We start from the raw sequence: 25597 nt of genomic DNA, 5'->3' as shown, positions 1-25597 counted from the left end.
TTTAATTAAAAATTTTAGAGAAGAAAATTACGTCTACCAGCTGTGGTACAAACACGAGTAATAACGACGGTCCACTGAGAATAATTACTCCCACACCAAAGGATAAACTGCAAGCTGAAAAAAATCCAGGTAAAATTATTCCCATACCAAAGGATAAACTGCAGGCTGAAAAAAATCCAGGTAAAATTACTCCCATACCAAAAGATAAACTGCAGGCTGAAAAAAATCCAGGTAAAATTACTCCCAAACCAAAGGATAAACTGCAGACTGAAAAAAATCCAGGTAAAATTATTCCCACACCAAAGAATAAACTGCAGGCTAAAAAAAATCCAGGTAAAATTACACCAACGAATAAACTGCAGGCCAAAAATACCCAGGTAAAATTACTCCCACACCAAAGAATAAACTGCAGACTGAAAAAAAATCCAGGTTAAATTACTCCCACAACAACAAATAAAGTGCAGGCCCGAAAAATCCATGTAAAATACTCCCACACCAAAGAATAAACTGCTGGGTGAAAAAACCCAGGTATTATTAATCAATGTTAACTATTGATCACTGAACTTAGGTAGAAAAACAGATTTTAGATATTTATAAAGATTGAGCTATTTTATTCCATGTAAACAAACAAAATATTATTTATACATTTTCTATACGCATACATCAGGATAGGACTTTAAAATTGAAGAATAACATTAAATGTACAATAAAACATGATTATAGTGATGCAGTAGAGATTGTTTTATTACAACTATTCCCTTCATTGTAAGTAGTGATTCATTATAAGTGTGTTTGTTGTATCTATGTTTTACTGTATATTGTCTGTTTTAGTAAAACATTAAGTCTGACATTATAAATGTTTTCTTTGTATCTATGTTTTGCTGTAGTGTTTAGTAAAATGTTACTTTTCAGAACCAAAGCGAGAAAGAGAGACGGTATTTATTGACCTTAGAAACCATGACCAGAAGGTCAAAGAGCAGCAACAGAGCATTGAGAGAGTTCAGAAAGTGCTACAGATTACCCAGGAAGGGTGTGTACAAAGGGTTTACTATAATGCATTTTATCACTGTGTAAAAGAGCTGTTTCTGTTTTGTTTCTGTTTTGTTTTTTCTCTACCTTTGAAACCATGTCAATACCGTAATTACTGATGCAATGGAAAAACTTGTTGAAAAAAAAAAAGCAAATATAAGTCTTATAAGATTTTATTTTGAAATATGTCAAAGGTTTTATGTCTAATAGAGTTGACATTTTTATGATGATATTATTTTGTAGTGAGAGTGACAGTGACTCAGAAGATGACATGCAGTCTTGGATTGACCAGAGGCGGCGGATGAAACAGACCTTGGCCTCTAAGGGTGTCAGTACTGACCTTCTGCCAAGTAAACCCAAATTAGCAAGGTAATCATATTCATTTTATCTAGAAGGGATGAGTCCTGTTTAGGGGTGTGTATTGCTCAAGATTTTCCGATACGATACGATACAATACAATATTTTCTTATGCGATATCCGATATATTGGATTTACAATGTAATTAAGCATTTTCTGAAGTAAAATATCAAAATTTAAAAAAATGAAGTGGTTTAATTAATATCTTTTATTTCATAACAAAACAAACAATGACAATTAAAGTCTGAGGAAACACCAATGTGACAATGTAAAAGCGGGGATTAAAGTCTGAGGAACAATCTCTCACCAGAGGGCGTTACGCTACGCCCCAGTGAAGCTTGCGTAGCGCGCCCTCTGGTGAGAGAATGGTCTTAGGAATCATGTTCCTGTCAGAAGCCATTTTTAAATTATGAACTTCGATCCTGACTATTAAAAGGGCTATTTTTAAACCCGACATTATATCGTATCGTATCGTCGAAACACCGTATTATATATCGCTGGACAGGTGTATACAGGTGCATTTCGATATATCGATTCACCCCTAGTCCTGTTAAATCTATTTCTTTGTTTATATGTACAATGTTTGCTTAATTCACAAAAAGACAGTAGAAATAGCATGAAGTCAGGCCAATAGATTCTTTACTCTTAAATGACTTGTTTTGAACAGTTCACAGCCATTCAAGCATCCAAACAGAGTGATTAATTTGGCAGAACTGGACAATCGATTTGCTGCCAAAATAAGACCAGAGGAGGCTGAAGAAGAGCTGACAGAGGAACAGAAAACTGCTATAGAGAAAGCAAGGAAGGTCAGAGAGGAGGAGAGGGAGAGGCAGAGGAAGATTGAGGAAGCTAGGTAAGTTATAGACAGAGGAAAATAGAGGAAGCTAGGCAAGTTATAGACAGAGGAAAATAGAGGAAACTAGGTAAGTTATAGACAGAGGAAATAGAGGAAGCTAGGTAAGTTAAAGACAGAGGAAAATAGAGGAAGCTAAGTAAGTTATAGACAGAGGAAAATAGAGGAAGCTAGGTAAGTTATAGACAGAGGAAAATAGAGGAAGCTAGGTAAGTTATAGACAGAGGAAAATAGAGGAAGCTAGGTAAGTTATAGACAGAGGAAGCTAAGTAAGTTATAGACAGAGGAAAATAGAGGAAGCTAAGTAAGTTATAGACAGAGGAAAATAGAGGAAGCTAAGTAGAAACTATTTATGTTAATAAATTATAATAAACAGAAGGAGGAAGTTGGTAGAACCTACATGTATTTAGGTTATAATAAACAGAAGGAGGAAGTTTAGTAAAAGCTAGGTAGGTTTTGAACATTTATTCTTGAAACTATTTATACATACATCTGTGAGAAGAATAAATCTACTTGACTTATTTTTCCCAAACTGATTCTTAGAAAACAAGATATAGAGAAATCTTGAATGCATTTAAATTGACAGTGGCATTTATACAATTCCAATGAATAATTTTCTTATAATTGATGATTTGTTTACTAGGAAACTAAGAGAAGAGCGGGAAGCAGAGCGACAGAGTCGTATACGATTGGCCAAGCGACTTGAAGTTCTCAGACCGACGGCTTCCGTCAGCGGTAAACAGGATTGTGCAGAAACAACTCCTGTACTGTTCGACATTGTAAGTAGATATTGTTAAGTTTGAATAGTAGATGTTCTACATCAAAATTATGCATATCCATATAATGCATGAATAAAGTAAAATCCTCTCAGTGTATAAAATCTTTTGAAATTTTTAGGAAACATCGTATGAGCCGGCCCCATCAACTCTTTTGCCGTTCCTTCCATCTGAAAAAGAGGTTCTGTTATTGACTATACACTTGTCCAGTAACGGGGAGATCATTTTACACAGAGGGAAGTCCAAGAGTGTGGACACAGGTCAGAGACAAAACACTGTCATATTGTGTGTCAAAACCTTCTCATACAAAGTCTACAATGTGGAGAGGATAACTTGCTTGTTTTATGGCAATGAAATCACATGTGGTTTTTATTGTTATCATAGGGGATATGGTGGTGTTAGGATTGTGGGAACTTACTGTCAGTTTTTCTTATGATGTTGGCAATTGTCATTTACCCTCTGATGATAACAGGAACACATTTCCTTGTTTATATTTACATCATCAACTGTGCATCCTGTGTAACGTGTTATAGTATTACGATGTATTGGTTTACATCCTGTGTAACGTGTTATAGTATTACGATGTATTGGTTTACATCCTGTGTAACGTGTTATAGTATTACGATGTATTGGTTTACATCCTGTGTAACGTGTTATAGTATTACGATGTATTGGTTTACATCCTGTGTAACGTGTTATAGTATTACGATGTATTGGTTTACATCCTGTGTAACGTGTTATAGTATTACGATGTATTGGTTTACATCCTGTGTAACGTGTTATAGTATTACGATGTATTGGTTTACATCCTGTGTAACGTGTTATAGTATTACGATGGTTTACAGTCAGTTTTATTAAACAGTGACACTAGTAGTCACATAGATTAAGAAATGTAGCCATCCTTATATAATTTTTGAAATTGTAAAAAAAAAAAAGGGTAAAATTTTGAGAGGAGTATTATATATTATTGAAGGTATCGCAACCACATTCTTTCATTGGTTAAGGGGGGGGGGATGTAATCCCCCTCCCCATCTTGGTTAATACATCCTCCTCCTCATCTTGGTTGAGCGATTTTAACAAAAGTAGTAATTTTTTGTTATTTTGGTGCCCCCCCCCCCCTTTTTGGGAGGCAAAAAAGGTACAAAATTGGGTTGCAACGTCCCCTTTGAAAATTTTATAGATCTGCCCCTTATGTTACATACAGTATTATAATATTGTTATAATCTTGCATCTTGATCAACTGAATTGTTAGAAATGGCTGAACTCTCTATCTCTTGGGCTCACCTGAAATTTTTTATATAAAGATCAAAGTTAATTTGTATATATGTTCGTATGACTATGTGTACAATGGTGGCGATTTCTATATCTCTGTTTATCGTTCCAGGTCTATTTTTATATGTTTATATCTGTGTACTATGATGGAGATTTCTATATCTCTGTTCGTCATTCCAGGTCTATTTGTATATGTTCGTATGGCTATGTGTAGGATGATGGAGATTTCTATCTCTGTTCGTTGTTCCAGGTCTTGGCCTGTCAGCCTCCTATACTGTTCTCCTGACCTGGTTAATGTCAATGGTCCCTGAGAATTACGACTTCCTCATCAAGAAGCCTGAGGATCTGGAACAGGTGCCCTTTTACCCGCCGTTCTACGTCCTGGGGATGCAACAGCTGTGGATGGATGAGAACCTCTGCTTAGTCGTGGCTGTCACCCCTCACCCGCACTGTAACACTAAGGCCATGCCCAACAAGCAGAAAAAGTCCAAAACCAAGGTATTGTGACTAATATAGGTTTATTAATGAATATGTCAATACCTAGCATAAATCCTGCTTCAGATAGATATATATATTTGATGATAGCTAATTAGTTCTAAATATTGTGGTGTATATAATTGAAAATATAAAAAAAAAACAATATTACTTAGTAAGTTGATGAAGAGTGTTGTAAATAAGAGATTTAACATTTAAGAAACAGTGAAATTCCTTAATTCCGGTCAGTTATTGCACTGAAGAAAATAGCTGGGTAGAGAAGGGATGGGGGGGGGGGGGGGGGGGGGGCTGATAACTGATGAGTTATGCCCCTTTTCCAAAGTTTGTACTGTTCTCTATATTTGCTATAAATTCTTATATATTGACTTATAATAATACTTCCTACATGCAAGACTTCTTTAATCAAATTTTACTTTATTATTAAAAAAAAAATCATAATAAATCTAGTAATTAATCCAAGAAACTTTACACTCTGAATGCCTAAAATTTGTTGTCAAATGACATTTACACTGATCAGTTAATTCCAGTTTCACAGTTACTTGCATCACACCTTTTTAAAACTCTCAGGATCTACAAGGACTCATGAATGAAGATGGATTCATGGGTATTCATGCATTTTCTCAAGCCAGGGGTTTGCCGTCCACTCCTCTCCCCTTTGAAAGCGAAGATGAAGATCCATGGAGAGAAAAACAGATTCTAACAAATATTGAATAATCTTGTCATTCAATTCTTTCATCCAGGGGATGATTAAACCAACAGGAACAGTTACTTGTGGACCACATGTCACTGATTAATAGGGATTTAATTAAGCTTGTGGACCACATGTCACTGATTAACAGGGATTTAATTAAGCTTGTGGACCACATGTCACTGATTAACAGGGATTTAATTGAGCTTGTGGACCACATGTCACTGATTAACAGGGATTTAATTAAGCTTGTGGACCACATGTCACTGATTAACAGGGATTTAATTAAGCTTGTGGACCACATGTCACTGATTAACAGGGATTTAATTAAGCTTGTGGACCACATGTCACTGATTAACAGGGATTTAATTAAGCTTGTGGACCACATGTCACTGATTAACAGGGATTTAATTAAGCTTGTGGACCACATGTCACTGATTAACAGGGATTTAATTAAGCTTGTGGACCACATGTCACTGATTAACAGGGATTTAATTAAGCTTGTGCCTTCCTACATAATCACTAATTATGGTTGGTTTTTATGAGAGTATCTCCTATGATTTAAAAAAAAATAACCAATGTCCAGTTTTAAGGGATATAAGAAATACATAAGATTTGCCAGGACTTTCAAAATTGTCCAATTTCAAAGGGGGGGCCCAGTATTGAGGAGTTTCACTGTGTGTATATTAGGGCTGGATCAGTATATCGATTATCGATATACATCGATATTTTTGAGCGATACGATAACCGATACAGCGAGTTCCGTATCGTTTGGTATATTAAGAGTGGTTTTAACGTATCTTACAGCTAGATTTCATGAACGAGTTAACAAATAAATTGAAAATATACGAACGAACTGTCTAAATATCATTAGCTCCATGACTGCATACAACGCAAACATGTGTCGAAAGTGTGCACGTGGTGACGATACCGTGGTCTTAGTTTTCAAATATTACATATTTGTAGCTTGAAAAAACCAAAGTGTAACGTTTGTGGAACAGAGGTCGTAAGCTCTGGTGGTACAAGTAATTTAACAACACATTTGCGATGACATCATAAAGTTTACTGTCAGAAAAATGGCGAGAAATCTATCGATGAATGATGTATGTAGTGATCAGAGTTGAAAGTGATCTACAGTCGCAATTTTTGTATGAAGAAATATATGAACAAATAAATAAAGTTATAATTCATTTGTGAATATTCATCCTGAAAATAATTTCCTCTGCTGCCTTAGACTTAGAGCGGGAGACATTGTATCAGCAATTCGGGTTTGTTTGAAGCCAGAGAGTGTGAATATGCCCTTGTTTTCATGAAGAGAAAAATATGTTAACAATATTGATAAAAGCAAATAGATAATAATTCCATGCAAAATTGTCTTTTATGATAGATTAATTCAAGCTAACACTAAATGCAAATGAAACAAAAAGAATAGGTGAAGCTTTATTTTTGTTATTATTTAATCATTTTAATGCTCAAAATTAAGTGTAAATGTGCTTATATTGTATCGTCAATACATATCGCATATCGTCTCTCTGTATTGCAATGCATATCGTATCGAAATTTTCCAAACAATACCCAGCCCTTGTGTATATTGTATGTTTCACTGTGTGTATATTGTATGTTTCACTGTGTGTATATTGTATGTTTCACTGTGTGTATATTGTATGTTTCACTGTGTGTATACTGTATGTTTTACTGTATGTACATTGTTATGTTTTGCTGTGTACATTATATGCAGTGTACGTTGTGATGGGTGGTATATATTGTACAAGCTTTGGTTAACTTTGTACATTGTATGTTTTGCTGTGTACATTATATGCAGTGTACGTTGTGATGGGTGGTATATATTGTACAAGCTTTGGTTAACTTTGTACATTGTATGTTTTGCTGTGTACATTATATGCAGTGTACGTTGTGATGGGTGGTATATATTGTACAAGCTTTGGTTAACTTTGTACATTGTATGTTTTGCTGTGTACATTATATGCAGTGTACGTTGTGATGGGTGGTATATATTGTACAAGCTTTGGTTAACTTTGTACATTGTTATGTTTTGCTGTGTACATTATATGCAGTGTACGTTGTGATGGTTGGTATATATTGTACAAGCTTTGGTTAACTTTGTACATTGTTATGTTTTGCTGTGTACATTATATGCAGTGTACGTTGTGATGGGTGGTATATATTGTACAAGCTTTGGTTAACTTTGTACATTGTATGTTTTGCTGTGTACATTATATGCAGTGTACGTTGTGATGGGTGGTATATATTGTACAAGCTTTGGTTAACTTTGTACATTGTATGTTTTGCTGTGTACATTATATGCAGTGTACGTTGTGATGGTTGGTATATATTGTACAAGCTTTGGTTAACTTTGTACATTGTTATGTTCTGCTGTGTACATTATATGCAGTGTACGTTGTGATGGGTGGTATATATTGTACAAGCTTTGGTTAACTTTGTACATTGTTATGTTTTGCTGTGTACATTATATGCAGTGTACGTTGTGATGGGTGGTATATATTGTACAAGCTTTGGTTAACTTTGTAGCTTAAGGATGAAATGAAGAACAACTCACCATTCCAACAATTCCTCGCCAAGTTCCTGTCCACTAATACTCTCCATACCGTGTGTCCCTGGTTACAGGCCGTGGTCCCAATAGACATCAGCTGTCCCACTCAAAACCCAGAGGACACATCCACCTATGTATACCGGGCGCCGTTACCTATAATCACAACCAAGCCTCTGTCTACATTTATACAGATGAACCCTGACCCTCAGGCTGCTCAAAAAGTGTTTAACACGCCTGTGGGCTTCTTCTGGCAGACAGTGGACAATGAGGAGTCTTCATATGACCATGGACTAAGTGACAGTGAGGTGAACTATGACACCCAGGTTACTATGTCTCTTGTGTACAAGAAGATTTTCCAGGAGCCTCCTGCAATGTCGGGCATCTTTAACAAGATTATGCAGGAGGGACTGGACTTATCAGGGGTCAGACTGTTGTACCCAGTTCAGGAGCTTCTTGATAAACCAAATGTGCCAAATCAGACCAATCGTGTTCAGTCTAACATAGAGTTCTTAAACCGAGTCGGGCCTGTCTTAGCTCTGGGACTTCGGGGAACCTTTGCCCGTGCTATCTGGCTAGATGCTGTAGGACCGACTGATCCAGCGCTGGCCCGTCGGACTGACCCTAACTCTCTGTGTGCTATGTATGGAGGTGCATCTCGAGATGAGTGTTTGTTGTTTACTCCCAGGAGCCCAGCAAGGGTCCACTCTGAGCTCACTCGCTGGTTTGCTGGAAGAGTGCCACCAGGTGGCGTGATTGATGTAGGAACACCATATACAAGGAAAGATCATCTAAGGTTTGTTATGCCTGCAGACTATTAGACTCTTACATACATACACACACACATAGTACTCTATTCTTTAAATGGTTTATAAGTTATATTAGTTTTGTGTGACAGGTTTTTTTTGTATGCAAATCTATGAACATGGTGAAAACCTGCAAGATTTTCATTTTAACCACATTACAGTAAAATAATTAATTCTGTGGGTTTTTATTTCCATTGTTTATTCCCATGAATTTAAATTCTCAATGAACAAGAAACACTGATGAACATTGTACAACAAAGAATGATAAGCCTTCAACTGCAAAATAAAGTCCCATGAACATGTTTGATGATTTTGATAATTTTCTTTGGCATTAAATGTAAAGTTTTTGTCAAAGAGAACAGTTTTTTTGATGAGCAAATTCATGGACAGTTAACCTTTATTCTCCCTCGTGATTTAGAAACTGTATTTTGTCGATCATTTGATTACGTATAGTCATGCTCTTCCACAAAAACAGTAAAAAGTGTTCCTAACAAACGACAGCATTTTTCTCAAATCATTAAAAAAGTGACCCTGAAAAATAATTAATTCTCCAGGATCTCAGTATTTTGTATTGTTGTAGAACTGGGAGTCCCAAGGGACTGAGGACAAAGAAGAATATCTCAAATGCTGATTTAGTAGAAGAAAAATCCCTGCCTGGTACAGGGCAGTCCAAGAAAGTCTCCTCCCATCACAGTTTGACAGACAGTCACACTACACACCGCCCACCAGCGGGATTGACAGCCACCACAACCAGTGAAATCATTCTAGTTATCTCCCCTGTGCTACGACCTCAGTATATTGGTATCATCATGGCTTCCTGTCAGCGGAAAGGATTCAGGATTAGGGGGGTCAAGAGACAGAGACTGACCTCTAAAAAGGTGGCCTGTCTAGGTAAGTCTTGTAGAGAGTTTGATACTGAAGGTGCATACTGTAAAAGTGGTTATTTACGTGTGGGGGAAATTTACAATAATTATGTGTTCACACAATAAGCCCGTAATTTTCCCCATGTGTATAGTTATAAATACTTGATATAATATATATCATATTCAGTTACTGCATATTTTTTCCCCACACGTAATGTTGGACGTGGAAAAATGTGTACTTAACTCCCAGTGTAAATAACGGCTTTTACAGTATGTTTAATGTCTAGAGTAGAATTGGTTACATTCTGCATCATTAAATGTTACGTCCTTATCTTTGTTGCCAGGTATTGATAATAATTTGCTGAGGGTTTTTTGTCCTGGAGTCTCAGCTGAGGATGTACCCTCTGCTGCCAGTAAGCATACGGAGGCCATCTCTCCATGCTTCCTTCTGCTGCTGGAGAAGGAGAATGCTGCACACAATACTGCTAGCTTGATCGAGTCTTGTATGATCCAGCTAACATTGAAGGGACTGATGGGTAAGTTTTGTACAGGTTACATCAAAATTAGTGTCCAACTTTGTGTAAAATTCATAAATAGTGTTTCATAAATTTCATATCAATATGAAAATTGCAGAAAATATGCAGAGTGCTGTGGACCACTGCTTAGAATCCAAACACCTGTTTTATTCCGCTCGGTATTCTGATGCGTTATTGACCAATCTAGGAGGGGATTTCTCAAAGGCAAGTATATATGAGCATAATATGAATGTTTTAATATTTAGGGTCTTGATGAAATTACGGAGATTTTGATTGGCTGAAAAATTCGTTTGATTTCTGCATCAAAGAAAACCTGATTTTGACTTCATGTTGTATATTGATATGTCGTATGAATTTGAAAACAAAATAATATTTTATTATTTAAACTCGATGTTTTCAAATATTTGAATGATAATTAAATGATAATAAATGAATCTTTTGATTCTTTACTTGATGGTGGTATTATAGGGAAAATTGGATGGAAAACTTTTCCATCAATGTGCTACATGCAGTGATGAAGTTTTCCATCCAATTTTCCCTATGATATCGCCATCAAGAAAAGAACTATAATATTCATTTCTTAAATACAGTGAAGTGGGTTTAAAAATGCAACAGGTACAATGTAAGAATTATAAAGTTTTAATAAGGATTTTAACGTGTAATTGACTGTGAATGTATTTTACAGTGTATTGACCATGAGATACAAGTGAATCCAAACTTTGTGGTGCCAAAGCTGTATACTAACCCTGAAGTGGAACAAATTGTGATACTTTTACTGCTGGGACACGAAATACAGAAAAACTCAGGAATCTTTGTGGGTCAGTCTGATATAAATAATTCGTGAATCTTTGTGGATCAGTCTCTAATATAAATAATTCGTGAATCTTTGTGGATCAGTCTCTGATATAGATAACTTGTAAATCTTTGTGGCTCAGTTTCTGATATGAATAACCAGTGAATATTTGTGGGTCAGTCTCTGATATGAATAATTCTTGAATATTTGTGGGTCAGTCTCTGATATAAATAACTCAGGAATCTTTGTGGGTCAGTCTCTGATGTGAATAATTCGGAAATCTTTGTGGGTCAATCTCTGATATAAATAACTTTTTAACCTTTGTGGGGCAGTCTCTGATGTGAATAACTCGGGAATCTGTGTGGGTCAGTCTCTGATATAAATAACTTAGGAATATTTGTGGGTCAGTCTCAACTGAATTTTTGTGGGTCAGTCTCAAATATAAATAACTCGGGGATATTTGTATTCAGTGCACAGATTTTTTAATTACTCCTCTGCTTATCAAAGACATCAGAGAAATTTTATAGCCAAGTAACGTAACTTTTATTTCATCAATAAGAAAGCAGTTTAATGATGTGTTTTACACAAACGACAGGGAAACTTTTGGGTATGGTTCCCTATGGAAAGCTGCCCAGTGTGGTCCCACTGAAGGAGGGATTTGAGTTACTTGGGATGAAATGGCTTTCTGGACTGACCACCTCCCAGGCCAAGGAAGTGACTCCGTGTGAAGTTGGAGATAGAATGTGGAAGGAGAACATACACACTCTGATGTCAGGTAACATTTCCTATCTATTCCTGTAAGAGGTGTGACAGGTAGCATTTCCTGTCTATTCCTGTAAGAGGTGTGACAGGTAGCATTTCCTGTAGGGGTGTGACAGGTAACATGTCCTATCTATTCCTGTAGGAGGTGTGACAGGTAACATTTCCTGTCTATTCCTGTAGGTGTGACAGGTAATATGTCCTATTTATTCCTGTATGTGTGACAGGTAACATTTCCTATCTATTGCTGTAGGAGGTGTGACAGGTAGCATTTCCTGTCTATTCTTGTAGGTGTGACAGGTAACATTACCTGTCTATTCCTGTAGGTGTGACAGGTAATATGTCCTATTTATTCCTGTATGTGTGACAGGTAACATTTCCTATCTATTGCTGTAGGAGGTGTGACAGGTAGCATTTCCTGTCTATTCCTGTAGAAGGTGTGACAGGTAACATGTCCTGTCTATTCCTGTAGGAGGTGTGACAGATAACATGTCCTGTCTATTCCTGTATGAGGTGTGACAGGTAACATTTCCTGTCTATTCCTGTAGGTGTGACAGGTAGCATGTCATATCTATTCCTGTAGGTGTGACATGTAACATGTCATATCTATTCCTGTAGGTGTGACAGGTAACATTTCCTGTCTATTCCTGTAGGAGGTGTGACAGGTAACATTTCCTGTCTATTCCTGTAGGAGGTGTGACAGGTAACATTTCCTGTCTATTCCTGTAGGTGTGACAGGTAACATTTCCTGTCTATTCCTGTAGGTGTGACAGGTAACATTTCCTGTCTATTCCTTTAGGAGATGTGACCTACTTTTGGACAGTTACATTTAAATTTTCAGGTACTATTTGACTTAACATCATCAAACTTTGTTAATTGATGAATCTTGGTTAGTGAGAATTTTTGCCTGTTCTACAATGTATCAGAAGAGCGATTCTATGCCCTGTAGGAGGTGTGACAGGTAGCATTGCCTATCTATACCTGTAGAAGGTGTGACAGGTAACATTTCCTGTCTATTCCTGTAGAAGGTGTGACAGGTAACATTTCCTGTCTATTCCTGTAGGAGGTGTGACAGGTAACATTTCCTATCTATTCCTGTATGAGGTGTGACAGGTAACATTTCCTGTCTATTCCTGTAGAAGGTGTGACAGGTAACATTTCCTGTCTATTCCTGTAGGAGGTGTGACAGGTAACATTTCCTATCTATTCCTGTATGAGGTGTGACAGGTAACATTTCCTGTCTATTCCTGTAGGAGGTGTGACAGGTAACATTTCCTATCTATTCCTGTAGAAGGTGTGACAGGTAACATTTCCTGTCTATTCCTGTAGGAGGTGTGACAGGTAACATTTCCTATCTATTCCTGTATGAGGTGTGACAGGTAACATTTCCTGTATATTCCTGTAGGAGATGTGACCTACTTTTGGACAGTTACATTTAAATTTTCAGGTACTATTTGGCTTAACATCATCAAACTATGTTAATTGATGAATCTTGGTGAGAATTTTTGCCTGTTCTACAATGTATCAGAAGAGCGATTCTATGCCCATGGGCCTCTTGTTTGATATTAAAATGGTTTTCTATTTAATCTGTGTACACTGCTGAGTAAGTGGAATTCATTGACTACCTTTTGTTTGAAAATGGATATGGTAAAAAAAAAAACAATAAAAAGTGTTGAAGTCATGTGATTTGACGTTATAAGTATGTACAAACCCTGTCTTCACAGAAGTGTATCTACAAATCTTGACTTCACAGAAGTAAGGAATGTGTACTGTAAAAGTCTTTATGTGGGCAGACATTGTGTTACATGGTCTACAGTATTTATCCTCTCTACGTATGTAATGGGAAAAAATTCCTCTTTATGTCACACAAATCTGTTGACAGTGTTATATCTGAGAACAATTTTCTGCAATTTGTCTTACATTTTTGATACACAGAACCTGCCCTTGTTTTGGCACTGAGAGGGATTGATGCCTTCCGTCGCTTGGGGGCAGTGATTCCGCAGGCACAGCCAGGCAAAGGCAAAGACCCTCACATAGATTACGTCATGTCACGAAATGCTGAGGAGTCATATGGATTTGCCCGGGCTTTCTTCACGGACAAGGAAATCTTCTCCGATCCATCAGCAAGGCACCTGTTGATGTATTTACCTCAAATTCGTCATCACATTCAAGGATTTGGATCTAGGTATTGTAACAAGACTTGGTTACCCAAAATGCATCTTCAGACGCCAAGTGTGAAAATGTCCAATTTACTGATGTGAATTTATATTGCGATTCTTTTATTGTAACTTTTTTTTTTAAAAAGTGGAGGTTGACTGGTTTAAAGAAAATGAAAATTGGATTGAAAGAGATGTTTCAGATAGATAGATGATTATTGTGAGACAAAAGTTCGGATAATTAAGAAGATAATTATTGTGAGACAAAAGTTCGGATAATTAAGAAGATAATTATTTTGAGATAATAATTTGAAGAAGTTGTATAAATGACAAAATACATTGACTTGTCTGACTTTTTATATGAATTTTAAAAAAGGTGAAAGAATCTTTCAATACAATGGAAAATAGGAATAAACAAAATTGTTAATGAGTATTATAGCATGAACAGTAAGTTCCTGTTGTGGTTTTCATACTACAGAACTCTTTTAAAAAAAATCTTAAAGTTTTTCTGCAGTTTTGTGAATATTGAGTATTGAAAATCCCCAATATATACAATGAAGTCAGTGATAGAAAACTGTATGATTGATAAACTGAAATTGTGTATTGAAACGTGATTGTTTTATTTAAAAAACAACAACAGATCTCACTCGATAAAGACCGACGTAAAGACGGAGTCCATGTTCGATGTCATGCTGTCCGGACCTCAGCCTGTTACCACTCTCCTGGTCATCAAACCTCGGGCGGTCAAGAAACACTTGACAAAGATTCTCCGTAAGATTATGCTGGAGGGCTTCAAGGTCGTGGGACTGAGGCAGGCTGTCGTCGAGAAGGAGGAGGAGTTACTCTGTCTCATTGATGAGGAGGGGGAACTGGTAAATATGTAAATGTTGTCGTGACAAGTTTTCCGTTTTAAAAAAAGAAATAAAGATCGGAAATATTGCATTTTTTAAAAAGACTTCTTGAAATAGAAATCTCTCCCTTAATTCATGTGCATTCAAAATTCAAGAAAATTTTCTCAGTACAAGAAAACCTTTATCAAGTATTGTTCAGATATGTGGGGAAAATAAAACATGTTTGGGCATTAGATGAAATATTTTTTAACATCGTGTATAGGTGAAAGAAAGTATTTTAAATGACAATTTTGCATGAATTCTGTTCATGAGGCTTCTTTGTTTTAATATAGGAAAGTTCATGGTAAATACTGCTATAAAGAACTTCCTTATTTGAGGATATAAGGATTTAGATAAACAATGAATTATCATTGATTGAAATCTTGTAACTGTGGTGCATTACAATGTATGTAAATGTATGATATAGGATGCTGAGAGATTGGATCAGCATAAGAAGTACCTGAGTTCTGGCCCCTTACTTATCCTGGCCCTGGAGAGAGAAAACTCCGTGAAGAAACTACTGGACCTGCTAGGGCCCTGTGATCCCCTCAACGCTCGCAGGCAGAGCCAGTTCCTGTGGAGGGGGACATTTGGAATGGATGCAGTCGTTAATGGCCTTCATGGTGATTTGTTTGTTTCGCTAAACTCTCTGTCATGAATTTTCTTAATTTTGATCCAATTTACTCGTACTTGAATGCCAGAAAACTTTTTCTCAGATGGAAATATTTAAAATATTTATATTTATTGGCTGCTTGCGACATGAAATAAATATGCTGTTTCTGTCCATCAGGTAAAACTTTTTGAAATGCTATGGATGTTAATTTTAACATAAATATTTCAGACTCTGCGTGCAATTTCGAGTTTTTAAATAGGATTGACAATTTTATGTAATGTTTTTAAGGAGAGCACAGACACAAGTCCCAACAATATTATATGGTTGACATAAATGTCTCCAAAGTAATTGTTATTTTATGATTCTGCAGGCTCTAAGAATTTCCCTCATGCAGTGCAGGAATTGAAGATGTTTTTTAAGGATGGGCTTTGCTGCAATGATACAGAAGAATTGAGAGACCTGGAGGTAAAATAACCTACATTGAACTCATATAAAATGTAATTAAAAGATCAATTAGATATGGACAGAAATGTTGTACATTGAATTATTATGATGAGGAAGAGTTACCTACCTTGTTGGTTTCTTGTTTAATTTGGTTATTTTTATCAATCTGACAGGTAATCTATTGTTAACTGTGTCTTTATCACTTTTATGTTGTCTGTCATGGTTGTTCTTACATTTTTGACATTCTTTAACCTTCTCTGGAAATGTGATCAATTTTAAGCAAGTTTTGTATATAGCATCTTTGCCAGTTTGAGAAAAATTTAATTTAGATGCAGAAGTGGGGGATCAAAAAACACAGAAATGATAGATTTAAGTTATCACAGATTGATACAGTGGAACCCTGTTATTACGTTTTTCATTTTGTCACGATAAAATAACGTAATACCGGGGGTAACATAATAAACATTGCAAGTGAAATCCGTCAAAAATATCATTTGGAAATTGTATATCTTCCGTTGATACTCCTTGAGTGAATATATCTCTACTGTTTCTTTGTTTAAAAGACTATGACACTTGATTTATTTACATCTTATCTTCAATGTCCGTAATTCTTCATGTTCTTATCCCTTTTCTTTATTTCTTGTGTAGGATGTATAAGGATGCTTTGATAAGCCGCTAAGCGTTGCTTATCTGCTTTCATTTCCGCCATTTCATTCAACTTTTAACATAATGCGTTCATGTAAATTTTTCTGATAACTCGTTCCGGTTTGTATTCCAACATTCGTACATAAAACAAAAAATAACAAAACATCATTTTTATTAAGTTATATCTCTACTACACGATACAAATCAATTTTAAAAAATTGCCACCTAAAAAAACAACAAAACTACGACACAAAGCGCACGCGATACCCAACGCTTACACACTTTTTTCACAAACAATAAACACGGAGAACAAACGCAATCCAATTTTAAAAAATAATAATACACTTTTATTAAGGTCACATTTATAACACTAAATGATGGCACTAAAATCACGTGCACATCAAAAAAAGATATCAAGGCATTTTAAATTGTTCACTGAGCTAAATGCCGTGCACGAATCGGCCGATAACACTGGGCAGTTTGATCGGCTGATAACACTGGGCAGTTTGATCGGCTGACAACACTGGACAGTTTGATCGGCTGATAACACTGGGCAGTTTGATCGGCGCATTTAAGGACGAGATCTAACAACACCCATACTATTATGTCAAAATAACGGACAACTTTGTTAATTGAAAACTGCCATTAGTCACCTAACTATGTCCAAGCCATTACCCATGAAAACTGCCATTAGTCACCTAACTATGTCCAAGCCATTACCCATGAAAACTGCCATTAGTCACCTAACTATGTCCAAGCCATTACCCATGAAAACTGCCATTAGTCACCTAACTATGTCCAAGCCATTACCCAAGCTGTTTTAACTGTGTTACGATAAATTTTGTCCTACATGTTTGGTACGAAAGCTGTCAGTATCGAAAGTAATCACACAATGCTAAACATGCATGTGGTTGAGAAATTATTATTTCTTTGATCATCAAAATATGAAAAAGGAAGAAAATTTTATAGAGTACAATTTCTAAATAAACATTATCTAATTGTTTATCACTGGCTTCGATACAGGGTATTCACCTGCATTGGTGTCACTTGATCTATCGAAGCGTGACCAGTCAAGCGTCTCCAATCCCCTAACAGACCAGGAAATTTACATGGTGACTGCCTGGGGCGGTCAAGGTGTGAATGGTTGATTATCTTGAGTAATTAGGGGTTTATACGTTTTTGTCAGATTTTTACAACGTAATATACTGAGTCCCGGCATCTTGGGACAAAGTAATAACGAGGTCTATCTTTATATAGGTTTGTTAAGAAATGGTTTTATGCTTTGAAATTCCAACGTGATATGCGGACTAACGTAATAAAGGGGGAACGTTTAACAAGGTTTCACTGTAATGTATTTTGAAATGGTATCAAAGCTACTCTTTGCAGCAGGATGTCCTGTAGAATTGCAACATTTATGTCCCCTATGAGGAATGCTTGCCATCACAATGACATCTAGTAGCTATCATTTATGATTACTGACCTATCTACATATTCTAGTCTAGATTATTGACCTACATGTATCTACTAGTCCAGTGTAGATTATTGACCTATCTACATAGTCCATTGTAATTAATGACCTACTATATAATCCATTGTAAATTATTGACCTACATGTATCTACATAGTCCAGTGTATTATGGTATTTGGCTGACTATATATATAGATTACAAGTTCACATTTCTCAGGGTGTTAAATGTTTTAAAAATAACCTTACACTAGAATTGCAATTTTTTGCTACGTAAGGAAAAATTTGAATGTTCCAACACAATACCATTATTGGTACTGACAGTATTAGCAACAGTGATGCTTTTTTCCAAAATTTAAAAATTCACCTTCCCTGGGTACAAAGGTCTTGTCTTGTGAGAGAGTGTGATAATATGCCACAAAAGTGATTGTATTTACCTACATTTAGCATTTATCTTTTATACACACTTTTATGACCATTTTATACTGTATTCAATGTACAACATACCAACAAAAATTATAACAGATGAGAAGTACAGTACATGATTGAGTAATGCTCATTTGGATAAGGTCAAGAAAAAAAAGTTTGAAAGTGCTTGTTATGGCCTAAAATTCAGGTGATACTCAGCATAGACAGTGAGTGTTGTGAAGTTGAATGAGGGCTCTCTAAACGAAAAGATTCAAACTTCCGCAGACAACATTTAAGTTCTTAGTGGTGACAAATTGGAAGCTTATTCTTAATATTGAAGTAGCTATAGATCAGTGGATGTCTCACGACCCTGACCTTTATCTATTCAATAGGGCTGAAGAGACAAATCATACATAGAAACCACACTCTCTAATGTTGCATGATAACACGTATGCAATGGTGAGAGAGCCTTATTCTCCAAATGAAAATTGAATACCAGAATGAACAATTTAATGCAGTGGTATAGAACTTGTGTAGTCAAAAACTGTTCAAGTTGTGCACCTCACACAGTGATCAGCAGGCAATATCGCATGCTATCACGTGAGGGAATTTGTTTTTCACATGTATAGATTACATGTGGATATTAGAATACAGATTCTCTTTGTTGATTGTAATGCCAGTGTTCAGATATAAAGAGTAAAGAAGTTTCTAGAGTCAGATTTTTATTTTGATGCTACTTGTTTCAGATAACGGGTCCAGCCATTGACGATCTGATGGACACGTCCACTGGGGACAAACGAATTGTCCAAGTCAGTGACATGCGAGGGGATACAGTTCATTCAGCTATTGGTAAACTCCTCGTAATATTTAACATATGTTACAGATAATGAAGTGAAATATTGGAATAAATTAGATGAGTGTATTAGCTTTGTTTAAAATAAAAGGAAAATATAGTTATTGTAGATTTGTGTATTGTAAATCCTTTCCTTCTGTGTATTGTAAATCCTTTCCTTTTGTGTATTGTAAATCTTTTCCTTCTGAGTATTGTAAATCCTTTCCTTCTGTGTATTGTAAATCCTTTCCTTTTGTGTATTGTAAATCTTTTCCTTCTGAGTATTGTAAATCCTTTCCTTCTGTGTATTGTAAATCCTTTCCTTTTGTGTATTGTAAGTCCTTTCCATCTGTGGTACCTGTGAAGAGAAACGTTAAGTAAACTGTTACCTGTCCATTACTTCATCTCTTTGTACAGTCCCTGAAACGTTCTACTTTCACACTTGAACGGTGAACGCATGGTGAGCGAACTGAACGCACGCAGAGTGAACACTGAACACAAAGTGAATGGTGACATCAAGAATTTACAGGTGTACATGCATGACTTCAAAATTTACGAGCGCGGTCGTTTGGGAGATATGCAATTAAAAAAAACACCCTAGGAATTAAGATAGATGCATTAAATAAACATCACATATGGTATAGGTACCCCGTGTTGACACCTGAACACTTCTAAATAATATAAAAGGTTTATTCCCACTTAGATTTTGCATAATTTGCTTTATTGCAACTACATGTGCAAAGTATATCAACCTGGAGAAGTAATCCCAGAAGTAATGAGTGCAATATTTGTATATTTTTGATGCAGATAAAACTGTTTTGTTATAATAATAACTACACGTAGAATATTTAAAGAATCTATTTGTGGGGCAAAATGTACAAGAAAAAGTACATCTTTGTATTTACAGACAAATGATGCAAAAGTTTTAAATTTGGCAAAAGGAGTAAATACATTTATTGACAATGTCTCTCATAAATATAGATGTAAAATAATCAGAAATAGGGGTATGAGGTACTTATTAACTGAAACTGAAATTTTTGGAACAGGTACCAGTGCTAGTCCTTCAATAAATAACAGCAGGCTCTTATATTCTTTTCATTCAGAACTACTCCCCCCCCCCCCCCACCACCACCACTTTTTAACCAGACAATAGTTGTGTTCTGTAAGAATAAAATGATTTATTCTATTGTTTGATATTGGTGAGTGATCTGCAGTTTTCCTTGAATTTTCACATTTGATAATCCAGAAATTTTGTACTTCAAAATTAAATTTCTGATATAATAAGAAAGTTTCCTTCCACTCTTAAGCACATGTTCTTTTTTCATTTTGTCTTGCTATGGAGAGCAAACCTTTCACTTTGGTGTTCTGAATGACAATGCAAAGACTTAATGTTGAACACACGGTGAGCGCTTTGTGAATGATGAACGTACGGAGAGCACACAGTGAATGCATGGTGAGCAAACAATGAACACACAGTGAGCAAACGAACTGTGAGCAAACAGTGAATGCACGGTGAGCAAACGGTAAATGAACAGTGAGCAAGCAATGATTGCACAGTGAGCAAACGGTAAACAAACGGTGAGCAAGCAATGAACACACAGTGAGCAAACAGTGAACGCACAGTGAGCAAACGGTAAACGAACTGTGAGCAAACAGTGAATGCATGGTAAGCAAATGGAAAAATGGTAAAGTAGATCATTTAAGGGACTGTAGTTGCTCCATGCATGAAAAGAAAATCATTGTATCTTATAGTGAGCAATGACAAACATAAAAAAAAAATAACCCAGAACTCTAAATTTACCTTTTCCCCCCTTAGAAATCCAGTTATTACTGCAGACAACATGCATTGTTCTGAAACCACCACTCCTGAAGATCCACGACCGGGGACATTATGCGTATGTCGATATTGTGGAGGAAATTTTGAAACAAGAGTGAGTATAAAGACAACACAATCAAACTTGAACACTACTAACAAACATCAAGGGAATATTTATGCATGTTTATTACTTCTGTTAAAAAGGTTATGTTTTGGGGGTTATGTTTGTGTGTCGTTATTTGTGAACAAGATGACACAATAACTAAATTCTAATTTTCACTAACGAGAGGTTTGCTTGCTGGCAAGAGCTGATTTTAATTTTGGAAGAAAATGTGTAATAATCTGATGTGTCTGCCAGTGTTTAGGAAACTTAAACTGCCTTGCTAGTAAGCCTGTTCAATCTGATAGAATGCTTATGTTAATCACACAACTCCTTTGCTGGTTGACTGCTTCATTTTCCACAGAGAGGTTAGGGAACTTGGCAGAGGTTTGCAGTTTCTAAATGTTCTTGTTTCCTATGTAAATAGAATCATGCATGCATTCTGATTGCCTAGCAAGCTGGGAGTAAATCGCCATACCTCAGGCTGAAGTCAGGTGTAAGTGAAGTGCACCTTCATAATGGCTTTTTGCATACTGTATTATGTCATGTTCTGGTGTCCCAAAAGCCTATATCCCTATGCACAGTGTAGAACTATATACAGGGACATTTTTGTCCCTTGCCAATTTTGACAAGGTGCATTTAAAAATTATATTGCCCAGTTTTGAATTGGTCCACAGTCATAAATTTTTATTGATACTTTAATGCAATGAATGAATTTATATTTATCCAGCTTTTAGATTTACCAATTTCTGATAAAAGCGAAAAGGGCAAAAATAAAACAAAGGCCAAATTTATCTTGTATACAGTATGCTAGATTAAATCTTTGTTGTAAATTTGTTACTAAGGTTACATAGGAGACAAATTGTCCAGATTGAAACAATGGTGCACGGGAATTTCACCATGGGATTTAATTCAATAAGCCCTTCATTCCCATACTTATGGTGTAGATATAGATAACTAGAAAATATATACTGGGTCAAGATGGCGTTTGAAAGAGAGTGAGCGTGTAGATCGACGGGACCCTGAACTTGGCTGGAGTGGGCTATATTAGTGATTTTCTACGGACTGAACCTTACATTTAACTCGCCCAATAGACTTCCGGTAACGAGTATCAGGTGTTTCCCTGCAGATTGCAGAGTGTTATTCTTGACCTGTTTATTTCTGTTTTATTTTACTTTTTCACTTTTTTTCTTCTCATGTTTTCTGTTGTTATATTAGGCCATTACTGTGTGAATGCATGTATGTATGTGTTTCTACAATTATTGTTATGGTTGATACTGTAAAGGTGGTTACTATAAACTGTCAGGGGCTTTCTACTCCATCCAAAAGGCAAGATGTTTTAAATTTTTATAAAACAAAAGGATTTTCTATTGTATGCTTACAAGACACTCATTTCACACGTGATATAGAGGCTTGCATAGAAGCACAATGGGGATACAAATGTGTTTTTAATTCTTTTTCTTCCAACTCCAGAGGTGTTGCAATACTTTTTAACAATAATTTTGAACTTGAATTACACAAAGAAAAGAAGGACTCCAATGGAAACTTATTAGCAATTGATTTAAGTATTAATAACAATAGAACAACATTAGTTAACATATATGGACCTAATGTTGATTGTCCAGAGTTTTATGAAAAAGTACGAGAATGTTTTATAGATTTCGATAATGATTACTTCTTATTGTGTGGAGATTTTAATATAGCTTTGGATCAAACTCTGGATACTCAAAATTATTGTCATGTAAATAATCCCAAGGCAAAGGATATGCTTATTGAGGTCATGAATGATTTACATTTAGTAGACTATATGCGAGTTCTCAAACCATGTAATAAATTGTATACATGGAGGAAATAAAAGCCATTTAAGCAAGCACGCCTGGACTATATCTTAATCTCAGAAAACTTTACCAATATCACTGAAGACTGTTCAATTAGATCTGGTTATAGATCTGACCATTCAATAGTAGTCATCGAGTTCAGATTTAACACATTTGAGAGAGGGCGGGGTTTATGGAAGTTCAATAACCTACTTTTATATGATAAAGTCTTTGTTGAAAAGGTAAAACAACATATTCAATTAGTAAAAACACAATATTCCCATGACTCTCAAGATGAGAATTCTGAGCTTGATGATGCTTTATTTCTAGAAACCTTACTTATGGAAATACGTGGAATGACAATTTCTTACTCATCTTACAAAAAACGAGAAAGAAATACTTTAGAAGCCAGTTTGATAGAAGAAATCAATGAAATCGAAACCAATGACTCAGAGGAGCTTGGGGTATTGGAAGAAAAACAAAAACAATTGGAAAATATAAGAAAGGAAAAATTAAAAGGTCACTTTGTGCGTTCTAGAGCCAAATGGATTGAAGAAGGGGAAAAACCCACAAAATATTTTTGTCATCTAGAGGCAAGAAACTATTTAAATAAGACAATTAAAAAAATAGAAACCCAAGATAATGGGATTATTTATAATCAATCAGATATTCTGAAAGAAATCAAACAGTTTTATGAAAACCTATATAAGAATTACGACTCTGATTTGATCAATATGGACCTGAATGATATATTAACTTTAACAAAATTACCTAGACTTGATCAAAAAACTTCCATGGATCTAGAAAAAGATATTGGTGAGCGTGAAATCTTTCAAGTGCTTAAAGAAATGAAAAACAATAAGTCTCCAGGCAGTGATGGATTTACAACAGAATTTTTTAAATTTTTTTGGAATGATCTTAAGGCTTATATTACTGGTGCTATTAATCAAATCTTTAGGCAAGGATATTTACCAGTCTCACAGAGACTTGGTATCATTTCTTGTTTACCAAAGGGTGATAAACCAAGGCAATTCCTTAAGAATTGGCGGCCTATCACTCTACTTAATGTGTTATATAAATTAATATCAGGCTGTATTAGCCAAAAAATTAAAAGTACTTTAGATTAGATTATTTCTAATACACAAACTGGCTTCATAAAAGGTAGATATATAGGGGAAAATACTAGATTTATATATGACCTCATGGCATATACAGAAAAACATAATTTACCAGGCTTGCTTATGCTTATAGATTTTGAGAAGGCACTTGACTCAATATCATGGTCGTTTATATATAAGGTCTTAGATTTCTTTGGTTTCGGTAACAATGTAATTACTTGGGTTAAAATTCTAAATACCAATATCAAAGCCTCAGTTCTACAATGTGGAAAGCTCTCTGAACAATTCGACATTCAGAGAGGGTGCCGTCAGGGTGACCCTATTGCCCCATACTTATTTATTCTATGTGCAGAAGTACTTGCTATTTTGATTAAACAAAATAAAAATATTAAAGGTATAGTTATCAATGATAAAGAACATAAAATGTCTCAGTACGCGGATGATACATCTTTGACCCTTGATGGCTCAGATAAATCACTTTTTAATGCTTTGGAAACCCTAGAATTCTTCTCAAAGCTATCAGGATTAAAAATAAACAGCTCCAAAACAAAAATTATTTGGATCGGAGCAAAAAAATTTTCTGCTGATGTCTATCATCACCCAAGATGGAAACTAGACTGGGGATCCACAAGCCTCACTCTCCTAGGAATACATTTTTCAGTTGATCTAGAAAAAATTGTAGAATTAAATTTTAGTCCTCAGATTCCTACTATTCATGCAATGATAAAGCAGTGGAGTAGAAGGATTTTAACACCCATAGGAAGAGTCACAGTCATTAAAACGCTTCTCCTCCCAAAACTTAATCACCTATTTTCTGCACTACCAAATCTCAGTCAAGAAATCATAAACTCATTAACTCAGGAACTCTTTAGATTTATATGGAAAGCAAAATGTGATAAAGTTAAAAGAGTAATGGTTACTCAAAAATGCATGTTGGGTGGGCTTAACATGACCAATATAAATAATTTCATAATATCTTTAAAGTGCTCATGGATTCAAAAAGTATCAACATGCAACCCTTCCTGGATGAACATTTTTGAAGCTTCTTATGGAAAAGGAGTGGTGAATAAAATCTTAGATTTTGGGGATGAATATATATATTGTCTGCTAAAAAATACTTTTAATCCATTTTGGACTGATGTTTTTACTTCATGGATGAAGGTAATGAGTTTACACTTGACATTGAATTCTCGGACACAAATGAATTTTGTAAATGTTCCAATATGGTACAATTCAAAAGTTAAAGTTGGCAAATCATATGTGTTTGTAAAAAAGTGTATATGAAAAAGGTGTCAAGACAGTCAATGATTTTGTAGACTCTAACGGTGTTTTTCTAACAATGGATAGATTTGAAAAAAAATTTGATATTGATCATGTTTGTTTTATGCAATACAACAGTATTATAAATTCTATTTCTACGATGGCAAAAAAATTATGTGTGTCGAAAGAGTTGAGAAAATATGTTAATGGTCCATCCACACCTTTTCACTATGAAGA

At 35.5% G+C, this 25597-nt stretch overlaps 1 protein-coding gene across 1 annotated transcript in view; it reads left to right on the top strand.

The window, feature by feature from the left end:
- LOC125679722 (dynein axonemal assembly factor 8-like) overlaps positions 1 to 25597 on the top strand; it is a 45683-nt gene that overhangs the window by 3932 nt on the left and 16154 nt on the right. Inside the window, exons 6-24 of the mRNA XM_048919167.2 lie at positions 19 to 129; positions 913 to 1030; positions 1273 to 1398; positions 2054 to 2239; positions 2883 to 3018; positions 3137 to 3275; positions 4538 to 4785; positions 8021 to 8835; positions 9426 to 9736; positions 10053 to 10244; positions 10342 to 10448; positions 10930 to 11062; positions 11633 to 11812; positions 13732 to 13981; positions 14593 to 14824; positions 15270 to 15465; positions 15826 to 15920; positions 19164 to 19266; positions 21066 to 21180. Coding sequence (XP_048775124.2) covers positions 19 to 129; positions 913 to 1030; positions 1273 to 1398; positions 2054 to 2239; positions 2883 to 3018; positions 3137 to 3275; positions 4538 to 4785; positions 8021 to 8835; positions 9426 to 9736; positions 10053 to 10244; positions 10342 to 10448; positions 10930 to 11062; positions 11633 to 11812; positions 13732 to 13981; positions 14593 to 14824; positions 15270 to 15465; positions 15826 to 15920; positions 19164 to 19266; positions 21066 to 21180 — 3793 coding nt within the window. The remainder of the gene's footprint in view (positions 1 to 18; positions 130 to 912; positions 1031 to 1272; positions 1399 to 2053; positions 2240 to 2882; positions 3019 to 3136; positions 3276 to 4537; positions 4786 to 8020; positions 8836 to 9425; positions 9737 to 10052; positions 10245 to 10341; positions 10449 to 10929; positions 11063 to 11632; positions 11813 to 13731; positions 13982 to 14592; positions 14825 to 15269; positions 15466 to 15825; positions 15921 to 19163; positions 19267 to 21065; positions 21181 to 25597) is intronic.

This window comes from Ostrea edulis, chromosome 2 (genome assembly GCF_947568905.1).
Source record: "Ostrea edulis chromosome 2, xbOstEdul1.1, whole genome shotgun sequence".
NCBI classification, from domain to species: Eukaryota; Metazoa; Mollusca; class Bivalvia; order Ostreida; family Ostreidae; genus Ostrea; species Ostrea edulis.
Note: the sequence above shows the minus strand (reverse complement) of the source record. Positions and strands in the feature narration are given on the sequence as shown.